The sequence below is a fragment of the Octopus sinensis genome, linkage group LG1, assembly GCF_006345805.1.
Source record: "Octopus sinensis linkage group LG1, ASM634580v1, whole genome shotgun sequence".
Classification (NCBI taxonomy): Eukaryota; Metazoa; Mollusca; class Cephalopoda; order Octopoda; family Octopodidae; genus Octopus; species Octopus sinensis.
Genome location: NC_042997.1, coordinates 128,908,112 through 128,932,396, shown reverse-complemented (window position 1 = coordinate 128,932,396; position 24,285 = coordinate 128,908,112). Strand labels below are relative to the sequence as shown.

The 24,285-nt window shown below is 34.9% G+C and overlaps 1 protein-coding gene and 1 pseudogene across 2 annotated transcripts in view; one reads left to right on the top strand and one right to left on the bottom strand.

The window, feature by feature from the left end:
* LOC115216733 (low-density lipoprotein receptor-related protein 6-like) overlaps positions 1–24,285 on the bottom strand; it is a 719,088-nt gene that overhangs the window by 26,206 nt on the left and 668,597 nt on the right. Inside the window, exons 16-21 of one of the 2 annotated variants that reach the window (XM_029786282.2) lie at positions 23,110–23,300; positions 15,366–15,572; positions 14,083–14,202; positions 7,778–7,921; positions 5,732–5,878; positions 3,971–4,132 (exon numbers count right to left, since the gene is read on the bottom strand). In XM_029786282.2, coding sequence (XP_029642142.2) covers positions 3,971–4,132; positions 5,732–5,878; positions 7,778–7,921; positions 14,083–14,202; positions 15,366–15,572; positions 23,110–23,300 — 971 coding nt within the window. The remainder of the gene's footprint in view (positions 1–3,970; positions 4,133–5,731; positions 5,879–7,777; positions 7,922–14,082; positions 14,203–15,365; positions 15,573–23,109; positions 23,301–24,285) is intronic. The other variant, XM_029786291.2, reaches the window with a different exon arrangement.
* Positions 658–1,573, top strand: LOC118764140 (annotated as a pseudogene).

Sequence of the window (24,285 nt, the reverse complement as noted above, 5' to 3'; positions counted from 1 at the left end):
TGGGTGGGGGGATTGATGCTAGTCTTCAGCTGGTACTCATTTTATTGACCAAGATGAAAGGCAAAGTTGACCTTGGTGGCATTTGAACTCAGAATGCAAAGGTGGACGAAATGCTGCTAAGCATTTTGCCATGCAAATGATTCTGAAGCACACAGCCTTAATAATAATAATGATGATGGTGATGATGATGATAATGATAATAACAGCAACAACAATAATAGTAATGATGCTGATTATTATTTTTAGTTTGTTTAGTTTGTTTTCATTGATGCCAGGTGTCTTCCTGAGAGCATTGTCACACTTCCCCATCACTAATCCTCTATAGATTGCTAAAGTGGAACATCCACAGATCTCATTACCCATTTATAAAGGGTGGTGAATTCCTGATGATATTCTAGATGCCAGGCTCTCAGTTTTTGTTGCATTATCAACATGCAGAAGAGAGCAATCCTGTATTCTACAAGAATCCTTAGAAAAATTCTGAGATTTGAGGAGCATGTCATTAGACTTCAAGACAATATTCTTGCTAACTAATATGCATAAAATGATAATAATAATAATAATAATGATGATGATGATGATGATGATGATGATGATGATGATGATGATGATGAAGATGATGATGATGATAATGATGATGATAATAATAATATAATATAATGGACAATTCCTTGCTTTTGTTAGCAAGGAAGGCAATAAACAGAAGATCAACAATACCCTCATTACTGTGACTAGCAAGAAAGATCTTGCCTGCATTCCATGGAGCTCAGCTGGGGCTGAACATATTGTTGAAAGTACTGGAGTTTTCACCACTACTGAGAAGGCTGCAGTTCATTTGAAAGGTGGAGCCAAAAAGATAATTATTTCTGCCCCTTCAACTAATTCCTCAATGTTTGTAATGGGAGTGTATCATAAGTACACAAAAATTCTCAATATTGTGAGCAATGCTTCGTGCACTACCAACTGCTTGGCACCATTGGCCAAAGTGATCCCTGATGAGTTTGGCATTGAAGAAACAGTGACAACCACAGTCCACTCATACACTGTGACACAATAATTTGTGGATGGAACTTCAGCAAAGGTCTGGAGAGGCGGATGTAGGGCTGTCCAGAACATTATTCCAAGTTCCACCGGAGCTGCAAAAGCTGTTGGCAAAGTCATTCCGGACTTAAATTGGAAAATTGACTGATATGGCATTCCGTATCCCCATACCTGATGTTTCTGTGGTTGATGTTACTTGTTGTCTTAAGAAAGGCACCACCTACAACCAAATCAAAAATGTCATGAAGAAGGCACCAACAAGGTAAACTGAAAGGAATTCTTGGCTCCACAGAGGATGCTGTGATCTCAACAGATTTACTGGGTGACACTCACAGCAGCATCTTTTATGCTGTGCCTGGCATCAGCCTAAATGACAACTTTGTCAAGTTGGTCTCCTGGTATGATAATGAAACTGGCTACTCACAACACATGGTTGATTTAATCATCCACATGGCCAAAGTAGCTTGATCTGAGGTCGGTCTTCTTTTCTTCTTCATATTACAATGTTAATTAAAATTTAGTCACTGAATTATTATTATTATTATTATTATTATTATTATTATTATTATAATAATAATAATAATAATAATAATAATAATAATAATAATAATAATAATAATAATGTAAAAATTACCTACAACTGTTACAAAATACATGAAGTTTTGTTCTATTTTCAAACCAATTCTCCAGAAAGCACCAGCAGGTGCAACACTAGCCTATATCAAATATATCTGGAAACATAATAGCTTAGTGAATCTATAACTGGCTACACAGCTTCAACTCTTTTGAGAAAAAAGCTCTGAAGCAGCACTCTTATTAACCTTTACCTGTCTTCAGAAAAACAAAAAAATAGACAATGTGCAGATACTATGGAAATTTAGCAAACAGACAGATCACCAAATAGCACAAAATAAGCCTAACATAATTTTACACGACAGAAATGGCAATTGATACAGCAATACCAAATAATTATAATGTTGTGCAGAAGCAAGCTGGAGATCTGAAGAGTTACACTGACTTAGCTGGCGAATTAAAATGAAACAAAATGTCAGTTAAGGAATGTGTTTATAATTCCATTTGCAATTGGTACAACTGGAATGATGGTACATTGACAGATTAGCTGTAAGGATAGACATAGCTGCATTCCAGAAAATGGCAAGAGGACATTTGCAAATGGCATTAGACATTTTCACACTGCATCGGTTAACTCTGATCATTTTTATGCATGTCTTCCAAGATGTAGTTAATACTTTTTTGATGTAAGAAAGGAAAACACTTGATGCATTTCTCAAATCATGAATGATAATAATAATAATAATAACAACAACAACAACAGTTTCAAATTTTGGTATAAGGCCAACAGTATTATGGGTAGGTGTTAGTTGATTACAACAGCCCCAGGGCTCAACTGGCACTTTATTTTATCAATCCCAAAAGGATGAAAGGCAAAGTTTACCACAGTGAAATTTGAACTCAGAATGTGAAGGGTCAGAAAAAATGTTGCTAAGCATTTTGTCTGACATGCTTATAATTGTGTCCTGTCACTGCCTTAAATAATAATAATGATTGTTATTATTATTATTGAAAGTATAGGGTCGCAAAATTAGTAAAAACATAGGACAACGTGCCTTGTAGTATTTAGTCATGCCCAATCATTTTCTGTCTTCAATTTCCACTTAGGTCAATTTTCAGGGTTGCAAAAATAGTATCATAGTAGGGCCATTATTATCATAATTATAAATAATAATAATCATCTCTTTATTTGCCAGAAGGGAAATGTATGAAGGGACACTGCAAGGATGATGATGATAATAATACTACTACTAATAATAATAATAGCTTCTAACTGAAGCAAATGACTTGTATTTAAATGGCATTATTTTAGCAATCCTGAAAGTTGATCTGGAAACTGAACTCAGAACATAACAGGACATAACTATATACTGCATGGCATTTGATCAATGTTTTGCTGATTTGGCTACACATTGTTTTTTGCAATGAGGATGATGATGATGCATCACCATCCTCATCGTTTTGTGTCTACTTTTCATGTCAGCACAGGTTTGACGGGATGTCACAGTTTGATTCAATTTTTATTTGGAGCAAGTGTCTTGCTCAATCATTCCATTTTTCGAATCATTTCTATTACTGGATGTTATTTGTAACACCAATAATTCCATAGAGGGAATGGGGTGCATTTTATTGTGACACTAGCACTAGAGAGGTTTTCAAGTCCTTAACAAGACAAAGAGTCTTATCTACATTATGCTGTCTCTGTACATTTGCCAACTACTTTACACTGGGGTATTTTACCATGGCAACAACACTACCGAGTCTTTTATGTCCCCTGCAAGTCTAGACAGTCTTTCCTACTTCTATATTGTTTTTATTCTTCCAAGGTAAACCCAAACCAAGGAGACAACAGGTTGATGACTAAGAGAATGAAATGAGAAAGAGTATGTGTATGAGCGTAATTGGTAGAATCAGTGTGATAAGAGTGAGAGAATGATAAGGGAGGGAGTGATGGAAGAAAGATAATGATGGTTACATGCAGGTTGTTGTTAAGGAGGTTGACTAGAAAACAACATGAACAGCGTGATGGTGTGGCAGTAAAACTGTGTGATGGTAAGGAAGAGTAAGTGATGGATGATGGTAAGCAAAAATGGATGATGTCCATGATAGGTGGTATGGTGAATACAGAGTGACTGATAGGAGTAAAGAAGAATGATAGTAAGGGGTTCTGGATATAGTATAGATGTTATTAATACCAGTTTAAGAAAGAAAAGAGTATCTGTCCAGCCTGTTTGCCTGTTTCTCTTTTCTGCCTCAAATTGGTTCTTATAACATTTAATACCATTTTACATTGAAAATCTTGGTTAATTCACTTTTCAAAAAGTGAAAAACAAAAATATATCAAAGAAAAGCTAACCAATATTAGCTGCTTTCTTCCTAGTTGTTATAATAGGTTCTGTTGTTGTTGACATAGTTGTTGTGGTACTAGTGGTAGGCAATGTAGTAGTAGTAGTAGTAGATGTAATAGTAGTAGTAGTAACAGTAGTAGTTGGTCTGGATGTTGATGTTGTCTCAGTTTCTGGTAGAATAGAAAAGATATTTCATTACACAATAATGAAGAAAAAATAAAAAAAGAAAAAGAAGGAAAATGAAAAATGAAAAAAACAAAACAATAAACAGGTAATTTTGTTGCCTGGCAACCCTGTTGTTTAGTGTATCTGTTGTTAGGCAAATCTCTTGCCTAGCAACCATGTTCCTGTTAGAGATTATTTTAGCTTGATTATTTGTAGAGTTCTGTTGTAGAGTCCAAGCTGAAGAATCAGCAGATCAAATCCAATCAACATTACACAATATTACTGGCAAAAGCTCAGTCCACTTAGCTGCAAACAGATATCATAGTACATGCATAGATCACTGCGGTAAATATTAGGGCCACTGTATAATTGACTTTTTTTTTTAGTATTGGCACAAGCAACAAATTTTGGAAGATGGTGTTGTTCATTAAATCAAACCCACTACTTAAATGAATGGTACTTTATTTTATTGATCACAGAAGGATGAAAGGTCAAGTTCATCCTGACAAGATTTCAGATTAGAACATAAATGGCTGTAATTAAATACCACACATCATTTTGCCCAGTGCTCTAATGATTCCATCAATCTACTGTATAATTAACCAGCACTTTATCACCTTGTTATATTTCTATTAAACCTTTCCAAAGTCTAATGGGAAAGGAATAAATTACACCAGTAGTCAAAACACAACCAAAGTAGATGCTGGAGTCTTTTCTTTTGATTTCTTGAATCAGAATCAGTGAATGAAGAAATTGTTAAATATTTAAACCAGTGTGTTTCAAGATCTATCAGGATCTTACAGACTCTCTTGTTTGTAGAACAATGTCATCTTTTGGACAAACACAAACATACACTGGACACCAAGTATTCTGAAAGCTACAGCAAATTCTAATGAATCATTTTTTTCTTTTACTGGTTTTAATCATTGGACTGTGGCAATACAAGAGAACAATCTTCAAAGTTTCGGTTGATCATATTGCCCCATCCAGTACTTATTTCACAGCCTGGTATCAATCGCCATTTATCAAACTACTAAGTTATAGGACATAAAGGGACACAACATAAATAACAACACAAGTTTTTAAATCAGTGTTAACATAAACACAGTTACAAACACATACATTTATATGATGGCCTTCCACAGAGTTTTTGTCAACTAAATTCCACTCACAAAGTTTTAGTCAGCTGAAGGCTATAGTAGAAGACACTTGCCCAATGGTGGTATCAGAATTTATTATGACTTCCACTCTGGTAGTATTGAATGTGGTTAGGTCTGATGTGTTGAAGGAGTGGTGAGTCATATATTTACATTTGATTGACTATATCCGTGAATTGTAGATGTAAGAGAAGGGCAGACAAGAATTATTTAACAGTAACAACAACAGCAACAAGAACATCAACAGCTACAACAAGAACAAGATCAACAACAAGAAACAGCAGCAGCAGCAGTGGCAACAGCATTTATGTAAATTGTCAAAATTTGCAGAATTACCCAACACATAAGAACATGGAAGAATATATTTATATACTTTTACGAAGAGAAAGAATTAGCCATGCTAGAGAAGAAAAGATTCTGTTTTAGAATTATATTTCAATGAATTACCTTCACAATTTCCATCTACAAGCCGAGCTGATGGACTTTTACAGAGGCAGGCCTTTGAGGCTGATATGTGCTGTGAATCTGAATCATTAGGGCATGGAAGGCAGGTACTGTTACCGATGTCAGACTTGTATGTGTTGTTGGGACACTCTGCAATTAGAGACATATTATGGTGGATTGACTTTTTGAACTTAGGAAGCTATACATGGGGAGATAATTAACTCATCCTATTGAATATTCCAGTGGAGAGTAGGTGAGTGAAAATCTTAGGAAACGCCAGGAGTTAATGTCTTAACAGCAGCATCAATAACAGAAACAAGCATTAAATTGAAAAAGTACCTCAGTTATAGTGTGACTGGTTAGATTACTGTACAGATGTAATTCCAGGACAATGTGAAGCTGTGAGATTACAGCTCTATTTAACATTCAGGACAATGTGTAGAAGTGTAATAGGATCAGAAAAATAGATGTGTGTGATGTCCAGGATAGTGATTAGATGTGCATTGTATCCAAGATAATGTGTAGATGTGTCTCCAGGACAATGCATAAAAATGCATCAAAGTATTTCTAGTACAATGTATAAATGTGTATCCATGACAATGTGCTGTAATTAATACCTAGGATAATGTATAGATGCTTGTCCAGGACAAAGTAGTCTAAGACAAGTCCCTAGAATTTTGCTCATTCAGGGCAGACCTCTGGTAAATCAACAACTTAGAATCTTCACATTAACATTATCTGATAATCCAGCCAAGACTTTTACTTTATAGAATTTAAGGATGTTGAGGAAGACAAGAACTGTGAAAGGTCAATGACATTAAAGACTGGCAACAGAGACAACATATCAAGAACTGTAGGTACACTTCTACATCGATTTACTCAACACAAATGAAACTGGATTTGTGACAAAGGGAATGTAGTCTGAGGGACAAGCCACTATTGTTATGTTAAAGATCATGTATAATGTTAGATAAGATATATCTCAGAATATATACTGTAGCTATTTTTGTAAATGAGTGCATGAGTATGTGTGTGCATATGTATTTGTCAGTGAATGCACATGGGGATCCAACCTGAAGACACAACATTGAAGTGCTCAGTTCCCAGATACATTCAATAAGTTTTACAATGAAATTTTTCTCTCTTAAATTTCACTAAACCTCTTACACAAGGATTTGAACAATTTTGATATAGGTACCAAACAAAAATATCAACATAACAAGGAAGAGTTGTGTGTGTGTGTGTGTGTGTGTGTGTGTGTGTGTGTGATATTCCTTCTTATCATACTGCAAGGAATATTACTGGTTGTTTAGGGGACAAGAAACTGAGACTGAAAATGTTAATTAGGTAAAGTTTGGAACACAAAGACACAGGTAAGGGTCTCTATTAGTAATAATAAATGAAAAGGTGTCATTGTAGAAGTTTGAAAAATGGTTTAATTTTAAATTTTTGTGAAAAATGGTATAATTTTTGAGGGCACTTACCCTTTGACACAGTAACCAGAGAAATAACTTATTCTTTAATCTTTTTTATATTCCCCATTAAAGAGAAAGAGTCTGATATGCTAAACTTTCAGCTCCTCATGGCCGATATACTTATTTGACTCACACAAACTCAATTGAAAATTTTATTATTACATAACCGATATTAAATTATCTGTTATTAAAAATCTAACAAATACGCTTCACATTCTTTATCAGAATTTCATTAAATTTGAAACATATAGTGTTATTTGGCTGTTTTTTTAAATATTTAGTTATCAGTTAAATGTTTACTTAAACCAAAGCCCAGTTAACACCCTTGTCTAGCCTCTGGGTGACATTAGCATTAACATCAGGCATCTGATGCAAGTAAGTCAAAATCTACCTTTTTCTCTCCCACCAGTGTCAAGAGCCTTATAAAAGAATTGTTGGCACCGACGTTGCCCCTTTGATTAAGCTATGATAAATAAAAATCCTGCTGAGAAAACTTTCCACAGAAGATAGAAGACTCGTTAGATTGAATGAAGAAGAGTTATTTCCCTTGTTAATAAAGTTTGATTCGAAATACCTTTGCACACTTCTCCGTTTCCTTGGAAACCAGCAGCGCACACGCATTCGTAATGCAGAGTTGGTATAAGACGAGCGCAAAATGAATGCTCAGGGCATCCTTCGGGGCACATGGCTTCGTCAGACTGTTCCCAGGGATTGTCCACTGAAAACACACAGACAAGACAATCAGTTATGAAAACAATAACTATATTACTTTGGTCTAAAAACAAAATTTCGGAATTATATAAACACAGGAATTTCATGGACAACAACAACTACAACAATAATAACATTAAGCATAGCGATAAAACAATAGCATCAACTGTATAAGAAAACATATAATGAATGTATCAATAATTTACAGTAATTAAACCAGTAAAGGTTATTTGGTCTAAGGGGAATAATCGTAATAAAGGTTGTTCAGTAGTTGTTTCTCAAGACAGGAGGAACAAACCCCCACTAGTGGGGACGTGTGTGGGTTAATTCCAAATGAAACACAAGTAACAAGTGAATTAAACTTTCAGTAAAGTCTTAATTAAATAAAACCTCATATATATATATATATAAAGGAGGTTTTAATTAAGATTATTTTTTGTTAAATAATTAGGTAATTAGATATTGACTACAACTGAGATTAGGTTATTCGTCAGTTTATTATGTTTTTTTAAAGCCATATTATATCTGAATAGATAAATACATTTTCTATCTATTCTTACCTTAAAAATTAATACTTAACATTATAATTGGATTGTATGACATAATCATAATCGTTAAAGTTTCTAGTTTGATAAGAGTTTTTTTATAAGAAAAATTATTATTTTATTTATTTCTTAAAAAATATTGTTTAAATATATTTGATTATTTATTTAACTATTATTATTAACATGAAGATTGACTATAACCATAATTCGAATTATTAGTTGAATTTAAATTATTGTAATTCGAATTAGGTTATGGGCAGGAAACATATGTAGTGGTTTTACTTTTTATCTTATATTAAACTTTTTAATACTTTTTGATAGTTATATATATTTAATATAAAAAAATAAAAATTTATATATATATAAATATAAATTAATAATTTTAATTTTAAATTTAATAATTTAAATTATTAAATCTTATATTTTATATATTTTGTATATTATATTATTTTTATTTTTATGTTTTGGTTTATGTTTTTCACTGTTTGATTTGCCTAATAGTGGTTTTATCTCTAATTTAATTTATGTATATATATATATATATATATATATATATATATATATATGAATCGTTTTTGTATTTGGTTTGCAAGATTCTTTATGTGAATTTGTATGTTGATGCAAATTTTAGTGCTTGGGGAGAGTCATTCTGTTCTAATGTCTTTATTAATTAACACACTCACCGGTTCGGTTTCCACTAACTTATTTATTTTTTCTAAAATTTTTGTTGCTTCTTGTAACCTCTTCAATAGTCGTTGACTCTGTCCGAATAGAGACGTCAACAACTATTGAAGAGGTTGCAAGAAGCAGCAAAAATTTTAGAAAAAATAAGTAAATGAGTGGAAATTGAACTGGTGAGTATGTTAATTAATGAGGCATTAGAACAGAATGACTCTCCCCAGACACAATAATATATATATATATATATATGTACATAAATGTTGAATGATGGAAATGAGTGCTCAACACTGCATTAGTGAATATAATTTCTTTATTTGTGAATTAAGGTTAACATTGGTTTCATGTTAAGAAAAGTAAGAAAATATCACAAAGTCTTAACAATTTCTCAAGCCAATCACATGGAGAAAGATATTCACTTCCATTTTGGAAACGGTATGTGTGTGTGTGTGCATGCACGTGCATTTTGTCTGGTCGTAGTGGGGGTGTACGATCTTTTGTTAGGAAATTGAAATGGGGCATGGAGTAAGAAAGATTGAGAAACACTGCCTTATGCGATTTTCTAAAAATCATGGAACCCATATCTATATTCTGTGGACAACCACCACCACCTTAATTTTTATAATGCTTTCAATGAAACAAAAATGGTTTCAGTGAGAAAAATTAGTTATGTCAACATTATCATCATTGTTTGAACATATACTTTTTTATGCTTGCATGGGTCAAATGGAATTCGTTGAGGCAGATTTTCTACAGCAGGATGCCCTTCCTGCTGCCAACTCTCATCTGTTTCCAAGTAAGATAATATTTCCTCATGGCCACATGTTTCCATGGAAGACTGGAAATGAAGGACATCACTTGACCACTTGTATGATGGTGAGCTTATTTACAACAATTATGAGATATGACAACAAAGACAGACACGCATACATACATACACACACACATATATGTGTGTGTGTATATATATATATATATAACCCATGCTAGCATGGAAAACGGACATTAAATGATGATGATGATGATATCAAAATAAGCAACAAGGATATCCAGAGGTAATGTAATCACCCCATTTTGAATTATATGGATAATAATACCATACCAAATTCTGGTGCCTTTAACTTAAGTACCATATTCAACTGAATCTATATATATATATATATATATAATGGGCTTCTTTCAGTTTCCTCCTACCAAACCTACTCTCAAGGTTTTGGTTAGCCAAAAAAAAAAAAAGTAAATTCACACATAATACTTTATTGTTTTGAAAATGGTGATTACCAATTTCATTTTACAAAATATAAAGTAAATTTCATTAGAAGACATCTAGTTTCACAAAGCTTGAAGATTTCCTTTTGCAAAAACACAAGCTTCCTTGGAACCCACAATGAGAAACATTGGTTTAATGGTATTTGATTACCAACCTTGCTACCAAACTGCCTAATTTTATAGGAGAGGACAAACTTGATATAATTGGTTCCATTTCTTTTTTATCAATGTTGTAAAGCAAATATGTGCCAAATTTATGTTGTATTTACAATACTTCAGTTCATTGTACCTACACCTCTAGTCTGAATACTGGTAATTTTTGGTCATATTTCACTATATCTTCTCATATTTAAACCAGATTTAGACATATGCTATGTATAATACAGGGTGACCATAAAATCTGGATACATGAGAAATATCACTGATATTCTATTTCAATGGGCTTCTTGCTCATGAGATATTAATCCCCTTGACTTCATTTTCCTAGAGTATACTGAAAGAGAAGATGTACTCAATGAAGATCACAGATATGAATCATCTGAAGGAATGCATCATGAATGAATTTGCTCAAATTAACAAAAAATGTGGAGTTACTGCATTCGATTCATATGAATCTCACAAAGCACATACCACACTTTGCATCACTAATAGTGGAGACCATGTCGAAAATTGTTATCCATTAATGTAGTTGAATAAAATTATTGACAATAAGCATTTTCATCTATGTATCCAGGCTTTATGGTTACCCTGTATTTGGCATTTTCTATATTTACATCTTCCTCTTCCTACTCTTCACCATGACTACTACTATTCTCTTCCTCCCTATCAAAGACAGGAACAGCAAGTGGAGGCGCAATGGCCCAATGGTTAGGGCAGCGGACTCGTGGTCGGAGGATCGCAGTTTCGATTCCCAGACTGGGCGTTGTGTGTGTTTATTGAGCGAAAACACCTAAAGTTCCACCTTTCTCTCACTCTTTCTTCCTGTTTCTTGTCCCCGACTTCCTACGCAACCGCTGAGCCTGGATGCACATCCATCCATCCGTTGATGCTCTCGGTGTTGGGGGTTGACCTGCTTTCTCTTTTGCGGGTCTTACGAATAGCGAAGGACCACGTTTCAGACTTCTCCCACTGGACGAAGACCGCTACGCTCAACAACAACAACAGCAGGAACAGCAATACAGACTGTAGCATAATCTAAATACCTAATAAAATTTAGCTTTTACTCCTGTATGTTCTGGGTTCAAAATGTGCAAAAGTCAACGTTATATTTTACTTCACCAATGATTGGCAAAGTTAAAGCCAGTGTCATGGCACAGGTTGGGTAAGTATCTCCTAGCATAGCTTCATGGAATTTCCACCCAACTACATCTTTACTTACACCTTGACACCTTCTTTGCCTTTGCACATACATACAAGATACACTTCAAACAAATTCCAAGTGAGAGAGAAAGAGAAAGAGAGAGGAGAAGGGATGAGAAAATGAGGTGATTAAGAATGCAATTATATCATAAACATTGCTATATCTCCATATTCTTCATTCTACCTTCTGCCTTCATTTGTAACTCTCCTAGCTTCCTACATCTCATTTTTCTTGCATGTATACTTTAACTCCCACTCTTATTAACCTGCTCACTTCTTAGAATCCTATGTCTTATTTTCTTTCTCATACCTTCTATTTCTACCTCTTCCCTGATTCAATTCCCACCTTTTTTTTCCTCCTCCACATTCTCTCTGTCTCTATATCTTTTCCCATTCACCATTACACAACACCAATATCACTGTCAGTACTTCTGCTAACACTATCATAACTACCAACTGCTTACTCCCTTCTTTAGTTGAGTTTGTTCCCTTAATATTACCCAAAGGGCAGGTAGGAAAGTACTTTCGTGCATGCATATGTGTGTGTTTCATCAATATATATATTAATAAAAGACGTATATCATTAATAATATATTAATAAAAGATTGACAAGAACACTAAAAAAGCTGGCGCCCTCAATGTCTTTTGTGAATATTTGTTTTGCACGGAATTACTGGCACCATCAAAAATGCAGTGAATGAGTGAGTGTCACATTCAAAACCTGTAATCAACAATTTTCTTGCTCCCCAATTGTCATATAATATGAATGAATATATTTAGATGGAAGCGGATTCAAATAATTGTACAAACTCTTTTAAACATTTAGGTATTTTTCTAATATATGAAATCCTAAATGATGCTTCTAAGAAAAACTCCCCATTTGCATTAATCTTTTACATTAATGTAAGATTGATTCAGTTATTTTGATAGTCAATTATATACTGATGGTCAACTCTGTTTCATTAACAATCAATTATATTATATTGATAGTCAACCCTGTTATGTTGACTATTAACTCTGTTACATTAAGAGTTAATTTTGTTCCATTGACATTCAACTCAGTTATAGTACAGAGGATTGCATTACATTAACAGTCAACTGTGTTACATAAACGGTCAGGTTTGTGTCATTGAGGGTTAATTCTAGACATTGATGGTCAACCTTATTACATTGAGAGTGAACTTGGTTATAGCAAGGGCAGTTTCTGTTGCATTAACATTCAACCCTATTACATTGGCAGCCAAATGTGTCACATCAGTCAAATTTATCAACTGACTCAACTCTGTTACATATTCTTACCCTTCTCTTTTCAAATGACATCCTTCTGGTAGTCCCTTCATTTTTTACTCTGATACCCAACTTTCAATATATAAAATTAAACATTACCTGGCAGTAGTAGTCTCACCTAATAATCAAGAGCAGGGACTTGAGGAGGTAATGAGTTTGTCCCCATTCTCTTCCTCAGAGCATTAACTAACAGACTCTATATCTGTTTCTTTATTACCCACAAGGGGCTAAACATAGAGGGGACAAACAAGTTCAGACAAATGGATTAAGTCGATTACATCGACCCCAGTGCGTAACTGGTACTTAATTTATCAACCCTGAAAGGATGAAAGGCAAAGTCGACCTCGGCGGAATTTGAACTCAGAACGTAACGGCAGACGAAATACGGCTACGCATTTCGCCCGGTGTACTAACGATTCTGCCTGAACATACATCACAGTCTTCTTTGCTAGTCAAATATTATTTACAGTTTCTTTTGAGAAATAATTAAAAATTTCAATTCCTATTATTGAAAAGTAAACTAAGACTGAACATTGGATATGTGTTTATTTGTTAGATGGAGTATCTTTATACAAATATACAGTTTTAACATGAAAATGTGAATGCCTGATGGCCTAGACAGTTCTCTTATATATTTTTATGCTCAGTTTGTGTATCAACACAAACGTTTTGTTTAATATAATTATAATTTTTATGAGCATTAATTTTATCTTTAGCATTTACAATACTTTTCTTTCTTTCATTCTTTAGCAAATGTACACAGTACTTGGACCAGATGTGATCTAGGGAACTTTAATTTTAAAACTAAGTGAAGTAACACTTTAATCTATTGATGCATGTAATAATATTTCATCTCTAAACATGAGATTAATAGTCTGAGCAATCATAGCTGTATTAACATTAACTCATCCCACACATCAAAATATTTACATCTGTTTAACAAATGAGAAATAATTTCTGAAATGCAAAACTAAACTATATAAAATGAAGAGAAACAGTTTGATGTGGAAATGGCAGAAAGATAACTTACATTTTATACATTTCTCTTCAGTTAATTGATATCCAGGGTCACAGGTACAGTGATAGTTATGTGGCACTGGGACACACATACCTTTGCAGTCATTTTTATCTGTGTTGCAAAAACTGCTCTCTGAAAGCATAAGAATGAGAATTTTGAGACCAGAAAATGGATGTAATTATATCGAGACTGGTAATGGTGGTGATGGGTTATGTTAGTTTTGGTCTGTTGCTGATGGCATCCAGAAAAAAAAAAATGTTTCATGTACACTATGATAGAACAGTCTTAAAGTAATTATTGATTTTTATTTATTATTTATTTCTCAGATTTATTAGGCAGGGGAGATGAGATTGTATGATGTTCATGCCTTTGTAAGGTAGCGATGTGAGGTAAAGCCAAAGATCAAAACCAGGTTATAGACTTGGCTCATTGGAAGCTTATCTCTGCTCTATAGTATTAAAGACTGAAGAATAAGGTGAAGTAAAACTGCAAAAGATGTTGCTGTTACTGGATTGTGAAAGTAAGCATAAAAGATTTTGGTAAATCTCAAGTTGGTAGATCATTGGTAAAAGTAATTTATTGTTGTGAGAAGATAGATTAGTAACCTGAGGCTGTAAGACTGAAGGATATGGAAATGATATGAAGGAAACCTGTGGCAAGAAACATCAGAAGTAAGTACATTCCCTGAGGGTCTGAGGAACAATACTGATTTAATGTGTTCTGTAAAAGAAGCAGAAGCTGTTAAACTGTTATTATTTAGTAATTTTTTTTCCCTTTGCAAAAATAAGTAAATATAATTGGTTGTGATGTTAAGAGTGTTAGTATTGGTGGTTATTGGCTGTGAAGAACGATTTATATAACCTAATGTTTTCTATGTAAGGTTCACCAAAAGTGCTGAAGCCACTATATGACAGAACTGTCAAAATTAATACTGTCAGCTTGCTATAACAGAAGAGATTAGCCTTTCTGCTGTGATAGAATTAGGCTGATATAAACATGTGTGGTGAATAAGGTATAACTTAGCTTCTCTATGTATTAACCCCCAACACTTTATATTAGCAATAGGTAATAGATAAATACACTGTATGCATGTAGGAGCATGTGTTGATAGGAGTGTGTGTCTGAGTATGGCCATGCAGGTAGTTGAAGAATTATGGAATCTTTCAGAACATTTCAAAACTGTGTAATAATCTTCTATTGCTATTTGTTATTGAACCTCACAAGTCAAAGAATTTTAACTTAATTTCATTCCCTAACATGAGTATCAGAGGACTGACAGAGTAATGATTACTTACCGTTTATATTGGACGGATGGTGAACTACGATGGCAGTTGGTTGGGTGAGGTGATCAATAAATATTTCATCTTTACCAGTTATCATGTCAACCATGTGGACACTTGGTTCATACCAGCGACTGTAGAACAGCAAGTGTTCATAGATTTGAAGGCCGAAAATGTGATCCATACTCTTGGATAAATACAAGAGTTCTCTTCTTTTGCCACCTGAATGTAAGAATAAAGAATGGATGCAGTTTTAATCAAGTCAATCAAATTTAGAAGCAGAATCTGAAAAGAGAGTCTCTGACTGAACTTCAAAAATATAGCAATGTGGTGAGAGTAGTAGTCATCATCATCATCATCATCATCACCACCACCACCACCACCACCACCACCACCAAGTCTATTTGTTCATGCTGACATTGGTTGGATGGGTCTCCCAGCATGTGCTATCCATCATGGTTCTCGTTCATCAGGCACACACAAAAACTAGTTAACTCTTATACTTACTTTAGTCATTGGACTGAAACCATGATGGGGCACTGTCTTGAAAGGTTTCCTTGAACAAATATTGACCCCAGTACATATTGTTTTGCATGAAGGCACATGGCCTAGTGGTTAGAGCAGCAGACTTGCGATCGAGGGATCGCGGGTTCGAATCTCAGACTGGGCGATGTGTGTGTTTATGAGCGAAACACCAAAGTCCATGCGGTTCCGGCAGAAGGTAATGGCAAACTTCTGCTGACTCTTTCGCCACAACTTTCTCTAATTATTTCCTCCTGCATCTTGCATCTCACCTGCGACGGACCGGCATCTCGTCCAGGTGGGAAACCTATATGCCAAGGAAACCGGGAAACTGGCCCTTATGAGCCAGGTATGGCTTGAGAAAGAACAAACATATTGTTTTAGTTTGGTCTCTTCTACTGAATTGCTAAGTTACAGGGTATACATACAAGCCAAAACCAGTTGTCAAGCTGTGGTTGGGGATAAAAACAAATGCAAAGAAACACATATATGACAGCTTCTGTCTACCAAACTCACTCACTAGGCTTTGGTTGGTCCAGGGGTAAAGTAGCAGATACATGCTCAAGGTGTAGTGCAGTGAGACTGAACCTGGAATTATGTGATTGCAAAATGAGCTTCTTAACCACAATAACTTTTACAGCTAAATATCTTTCATATCACTAATAATTTTACATAGTGGCTATTAATTTGACAAGAAGTATTCAGTTAAATGGACTGGTTAAGACTCTGTACACAAATCCTTTCCAATGCTTTGTTTGCATTTTCGGAAGAGTTGAAAACTATGGTTACTTCAGCTGGAATTAATTCACATCGACAGAAGTTTGTATGTTGTGTGTCAGAGGAATAATCTCAGCTATAAAACTTGTTTATTCATCTCTACTTATCTCAGTAAATAATCAGCTGCTCATTACTGAAATCTTTCTAGAAATGCTAAAGAGATTAAAGATTTATTTTCACATGTTTCCACATAACTATAATAATAATAACCAGCACCAGCACCACCACCCGACTGCACGAAGCTCTACTGTCTGCTTTGGCATGGTTTCTACAGCTGGTTGTCCTTCTTAACACCAACCACTTTATAAAGTGTACTATGTTCTTTTTAAGAGGTGCCAGCAGCAATGAAGTCACTGAGTGAAATGTGAGACAAGATTCCAAGAGTGGAGGAGAAGTATTGACAGAAGCAGCTTTTGAAAGGAGATATATGAATACCTCAGAAGGGGAGAGAGTGAGAGGAGAAAGAAGAGAGAGAGGAGGGAGAGAGAAGACAGTAATGATGTGATGGAGTGGGGTACATTCAAGTTACAGGGAGGTATAAGTGAAGTGAGAGCAAGGATTGGATAGGGAGAGTGGGAGGGTAAATTCACAAGATTGTGAGAAGAGAAGGAGAGGGCATGTAATAACTGAACAGAAATAGAAGGGGGGTGTTAATGTTGCTATTGTTTATACTGAGTGAGAGAGCAATGCATGCCATCAAAGTGACACTGGGGTAAAATATACGAAACCCAGTATACTCATCTGATAAGGGTACACCAGGCACATGCAACACAACCAAATGTGTGTGACAAAGTGATCTTATGTCAAGATAAGCAGTGCATGACCTTGCAGGTGGCAGCCCAGTTAGAATTTTCTTCAGGTTGAGTAGCCCATCCCACTCAAAAGGTCACTGAATAAGGGTTGTTTAAGGATGTTGAATGAAACACCCATGTTTCCAAAGGTGAATTATTCAAACCCCAAAGAATCCCTCACAACACATGGCTATGGTCCCCCACCAACTACTGATCATGATCAGAGATGCACATATCGTCAGCCACTAAAGGACATGCTCAACTGGTTAAAATCAAACAACTGACAAGCAAATCTGTGATACTGAGCAGAATATTTGCTGCAACCCACCTTCAAACCAAGACAAAACAATGTACATGATAACACTTCTAATCAGTTAAGATCTGAAGCATGAGAGCCACTGCCTGGTACTGAATCAGGGCATTTGTTTATATTATTATTAAAATTTTTTTTTATTATTTCATTATTATATGTAAACCCCCACACTTTATGTCTGTCTTTGTATTGTCCCCCTCATCCTTTGCTCTTGTGGAAAATAAATGAAATTATTATTATTATCATCATCATCATCATCATTATTATTATTAAGGTGGCAAGCTGGTAGAATTGTTAGCATGCTGGATGAAATGCTTAGTGGTATTTCACCTATTGCTACGTTGCGAGTTTAAATCCTGTTGAGGTGGACTTTGCCTTTTTGACTTTGCCTTATATTAATAAGTACCCTTGAATACTGGAGTCGATGTAATCAACTACTCCCCTCCCACAAATTGCTGGCCTTGTGCCAAAATTTGAAACTATTATTATTAGATGATTATTATTATTATTATTATTATTATCATTATTATTAAGGTGGCAAGCTGGCAGAATTATTAGCATGCTGGATGAATTGCTTAGCAGTATTTCATCCATTGACTAATTGCCTTCCTTCAAAATTGCTGTCCTTGTGCCTTAATTATAAACCACTGCCATTGTCATCATCATTGTCATCATCATCATTATATATGCTGCAAGAGACATAAGCTTGATAGTGTGCTGAAATGTGGAGATTCCTGAATGGAAGCAATAAGTGTGGTTGTTGTTTGTGAGATATGTCTTTCTGCAGCAAAGACATATCTCTTTAGGTTGAGCACAGACTGAAATTATACCCTTTTGTCTTTAAATAAAAAGAAAGAACATAACAGGTATTGTAGTCTGAGACAAACTATTTTTGAATAAAAGGTCATAGTTCCTGATTGATGGTGACAACAGTAACGTTGATGACAACAACAATAATCTAGCTCACATCCAACCAGTAGTCTTTTCAATAAACAACACAAAAAACAAACACACATTGCAGTTTTGGAACACTTTATCCTATTTATGAAATATTCTGCTATCTGAATACTGCATTAGGGTAGTATCATCTTGAAATCTCACACACTACCATGGAACAAGAACTATATTGAAGGAGTGTATGATGTAACAACTTTGCTGAGTCTTAGCCAAGAAGGTGGGATATGACTATATTTTCTCTAAATAAAATTTAACACACTACCTGTCTATAAAAATGAAAAGATTGAATTTAACAATTAAAGATAAGTAACAGGCTTTCTTGGGAATTGATATGATTTGAGCAGCATTAATAGTTACTTTCTTAAACTGTTCTCTGACACATACTAGTCCCTTGCCAACTTCTTGTCTTAAGTATACAGTTTTTCAATGTTATTTGCATAATAATAATAATAATAATAATAATAATAATAATAATAAAAATAATAACAACAACAACAACAATAACAATCTTACATATAAACAAAACAATCTTTGAGAGTGTGTAGCAAGCTGGCCCAAAAGCACTACAAAAGGAGGCATGATAATGTGGCTAAGTTTGTTCACTGGAGACTATGTGAAAAGTACAGCTTGGACAGAGCATGGAAATGGTACAAACACGAACCAGAAAGAGTCACTGAGAACAGTGAATATAAGATACTGTGGGATTTTACAATCCAATGTGAATTCCTAATCAATGCTTGGAGACCAGGCATTGTTGTGGTTGATAAAGGTAAAATAGAAACCAAGATTATAGACATTGCAATACTTGAGGATACGTGCATAAATGACAAAGAACAAGAAAAGATTGAAAAGTACAGGCTACTAAGAGACAAAATTGCAAGAATGTGAACAATGAGGAGAGTGTTTGTCATCCCAGTAGCTGCAGGGGCACTTGGAGCACTAACAACCAAATTCAAGAAATATGTCAGAGAAATTGAAATTGACATGAGAACAGAGCAAGCTCAAAAAACTGCTCTGCTGGGGACAGCTAGGATTTTGAGACTGGTTTTGGATGTTGAATGTCTTCTACAATAATTAACAATCAATTATCAAAGATTATAATGTATGGAAAGAGACCCTGTGAGACCTCTGAAAACAGGCTGCTGTCTGCTCTTACAGAATCAACCAGAACAAACAAGACAGTGCTCTGAGAAGTAAAACAATAGTAATAATAATAATAATAATAATAATAATAATAATAATTACAATAATAATTACAATAATAATAATAATCCTTTCTACTATAGGCACAAGGCCTGAAATTTTGGGGGATGGGACAAGTTGATTACATCGACCCCAATGTTTCACTGGTACTTAATTTATTGACCCTGAAAGGATGAAAGGCAAAGTTGACCTCGATGGAATTTGAACTCAGAACATAGTAACAGGCAAAATACCGCTAAGCATTTTATAAAGTGCGCTAATGATTCTGCCAGTTTGTCGCCTTAATAATGAATAATAATAATAATAATAATAATAATAATGATGATGATGATGATGATGATGATAACAATTTCAAATTTTGGCATGAGGCCAGAAAATTCAGTGGAGTGAGGGGCTAGTCTATTACATTGATCCCAGAACTCAACTAGTGCTTATTTTATTGATCCTGAAAGGATGAAAGTCAAAGTAGACCTTGTTAGAATTTGAACTCAGAATGTAACGAGCTGGAAGAAATGCTGCTAAAAATTTCATCTGATTCACTAATGATTCTGCCTTACAATTACCATTCTTCTTCTTGTTATTAATACTGATGTTGTTGTTATTGTTAATATTTATTATTATTTTTAAGATAAATCTTATTTTATTAAAATCTATCACGAGGAAAGAATTTAATTCTCTTTAAAATAATCCCCATTTAAAGTTTTAATTTTATCCACTTTAAAAATATACAAATGAAAAATTTAATCAATATTTTAAATATTGCAATACTTATTTCCTGTATATTTGTCCATTTTAAATCTTCACATTCAAACACACAGTAACACTGCACCATCAACTACTTTTGCATTACAAACATACATGTATCAACACATAATTACATAGAAATATAAATGTATGTTCATAATTATCAATGCAAACATGAGATTCAATGCTACACATATATAGAAACATAGGTAAATAGTTATTCAAACAGGCAAAGGTAGGTAGACATACAAAATGTAGGTATGTAATTAACTCAAATGTATAAACATAGGTACATATCTATACAAACTTGCAAGCATAATAGTTATAGCTATCATCGTTATTTTACATGTTGACCATGCTGGCATGAGTTGGATGTGAGGTAACAGTCCAGGTTAGCTGTTACTCAGAGTCAATGCTCTTCTAAATGGGCTGGAGGACTATCTTACTAGTATATTCCATTTTTTGGACTATTTTCTACAGCTGGGTAGCCTTTCTAATACTCACTCCCTTACTCAGTGTACTGGATGCATTTTATCAAAGCACAAGCACTAGACAGATTGTTCATGCTCCCAGTGAGGTTAAAAAGTTCTCTCTTTACACAATGTCTTCCCTCATTTGCCGACCACTTTGCAGAGTGTCAGAAACCGGCTTTGATCACAAATGACCATGGGATTGCACCTAGAAAGTTACCCTCCCAAGCACAAGTTTGGGCAAGGTTGTTTTTTATGGAAGACCAACAGTCGCCCGTGCATACCAGCTTCCCTTCTCCACGCCACCGATGTTATCCAAGGGAAAGGCAAAGGCTGATACAGCTTGGCACCAGTGACATTGCAACTCATTTCTACAGTTGAGTAAACTGGAGCAATGCGAAATAAAGTGTCTTGCTCAAGAACACAACACACAGCCCAGTCTGGGATTCAAGCTCACAACCTCACGGTCATAAGTTCGATGCTCTAACCATTGAGCCATGCGCCTTCACTTTGCAGAGTGTAATTTTATCATGGTAGAATGAAGAATAGCTTCAGACAAATCCTTATTCTGGTCCCTCTATTGTCCTCTTCTTTTACTACTCACCATCTATCTCCTTCATACGATTCTTCATTGATATCTACCACTCTCAACCATAACCATTTCTATTGTTATTCTTCTCTTGCTCTTTCTAGAGTGGTTGCCTTGTACTCTGCCAGTCTTAAAATGTCTATCTGTTCTAGATTGTCCTACTTTTTCAAGGTAGATATGACAAGTTAGTGTGAACAGAAGTGGGTGATGGCCATGTCAGTGAAAGAAGAGAAAGTATGAATATGAGTGTGATAGGGAGAAGTAGAGTGATATGAGTGAAAGGATGGTAAGAGGAGACACTGATTGCAACATATTGGTTGTTGATGAGGAGATTGAATAGAAAACTATATGGCAAGCATGATAGGATAGCATTAAAAATGGGGTGTAGTAAGAAAGAGCATATGAGGAATAACAATAGGAATGAGTAAAGGTGAGAGTGGTAAATGACAATGAAGAATCCCATGAGGGAGATAGATAGCTTGTTGTAAAGAAGGGTGGTGGTAAGGGGTACTGAATAAAGACTGATCTGATACTATTCTTCATACATGCAGATGTTATAATGGAAGCAGGTACAGTGGTAGATAGATGAAGGTGGAAAGAAGAAGAGGGATTGGATATGGGTAGATCAAATGCTATCGCTCATTATACAGACAACATGAAACAGAGACTAGGACAGGAGGTGACTAATAGAAGAAAGGGTAACAGAGTGGGTAGAAGAAAAAGGCTAATAGGCATGTAATGGGTGAGAAAAACAACAACCATTCTTTTAACAACAATATTTACTTCTTTATTGCCCACAGGGGATGCTAAACATAGAGGGGACAAACAAGGACAGTCAAAGGGATTAAGTCGATTACATTAACCCCATTGCAAAACTGGTACTTATTTAATTGACCCCGAAAGGATGAAAGGCAAAGTCAACCTTGGCAGAATTTGAACTCAGAATGTAATGGCAGATGAAATACTGCTAAGCATTTCGCTCGGTGTGCTAACAATTCTGCCGAGCTGGCAGAATTGTTATTGTATCCAGGACTGCACAGTTCAATCTGTTGTAAAATGGTAATGTGTGGTTTGCCAGGAATTTTATTGTTAAATGTAATAGGTTAAGTGACCATGTGAAAGAAGAGAGAGGAAAGATAACCAAGAAATAGTGGGGTGGAAGGAAGTTTTATACAAAAACTGAAATGCCAAAAAAAAAAAAATCTAAAAAAGAAAATGTAAGCTATGGGCACTGCTTTTTGTCTCATCCTCAGACTGAAAAGAAATGTCTCACAGTGAACTTTGATTGGAACTAAATGGCAAGAGAAGCACAACAAAGAGAATATCTGTAGGAGGGTTCACCCTAATTACATTTTATGTAATCATGAAGAAGGCTTATTGACAATAAACTGACCTTTGAAATCCATGACATAAATGCGACCATGAAAACCATCAGCAACATACAATTCATTTTTGTGGATGACCAGGCTGTTGGGCCACTGTAGTTTCTCTGCCATTACTGTCTTATGTCGGTGGCAGTTTGTGTGGCATCGGTAAACACCAGCTTTTCCAGATTTCAGTCCATATTCACTCCAAAATATAATGCTAAATTTTTAAAACAAACAAAAATATATTTGAATTAGATTTGCATTTAGTGATGGTTACACTACAATTGAATGTTTGTATCTTTACTTATAGTTATCACACCATAAGAAAATCATAAGAGAAAAAAAAAGGACATTAATTCAGATAATAAACTAAAGTTTATTATCTGACTTGGATTATATCTTTGATAATTGGCTTAATTTGAGTGTTATTAATATTGTGATATTCTTCTTAACTAGAATCAGTCTCTTGGATTGGTGGCTTTCAGCAGATCTTACTTCAGGGTTGTGTGCACTGATGGATCTCTCTCTGAGCCACATACTAACAATTCTGGCATGATCCAAATACAGACTCAATCTCTATACACATCAATAAAACCTTATTGTACACCTGTTAAACACAAACGGTATGAAATGGGAACCCTCAAATTCACTACAAATTCTGGTGGCTCTAATGGAGCAACATTTTTGATATTGAGCCATATTCTGAGTGGCATGTATATTGCCCAACCAAAACTCATCCAAAATGCTGTTCTCATATCTATGTTTGCCCTTGAAGTTTCAAATATCCAGTCAATTCAAGTTGTGTGGGTAACCAGTGCCTGGGCATCAGTGCACCTTGGGAAGTTGACACTTTTTTTTTTTATTCATTATTGCTATTTTATAGTTTTCTTTTGAAATTTTGTGCCTCTAAAAATTTTGAAATCAGAACAACTGCCTCAGTGAACCCACTTGTGCTACACCACTGCTCCTGTTGAGCAGCCTTAACAACAACAACATCTTCAAGTGATCATATATCCTCAATATGACAAAACAAACCTCACTGAATGGTCACTCAACTGATTGATATGAAGTCACTCACTAATACATTCCAACCTCTGGTCCACAGATGTGCTCATCTCTACCCATTTTTTTACAGCTACTACAGTGACCTCAGTTCTTCACAACTGGTTGGTGCCATGCTACCTCTACCTAAATACTTCTAA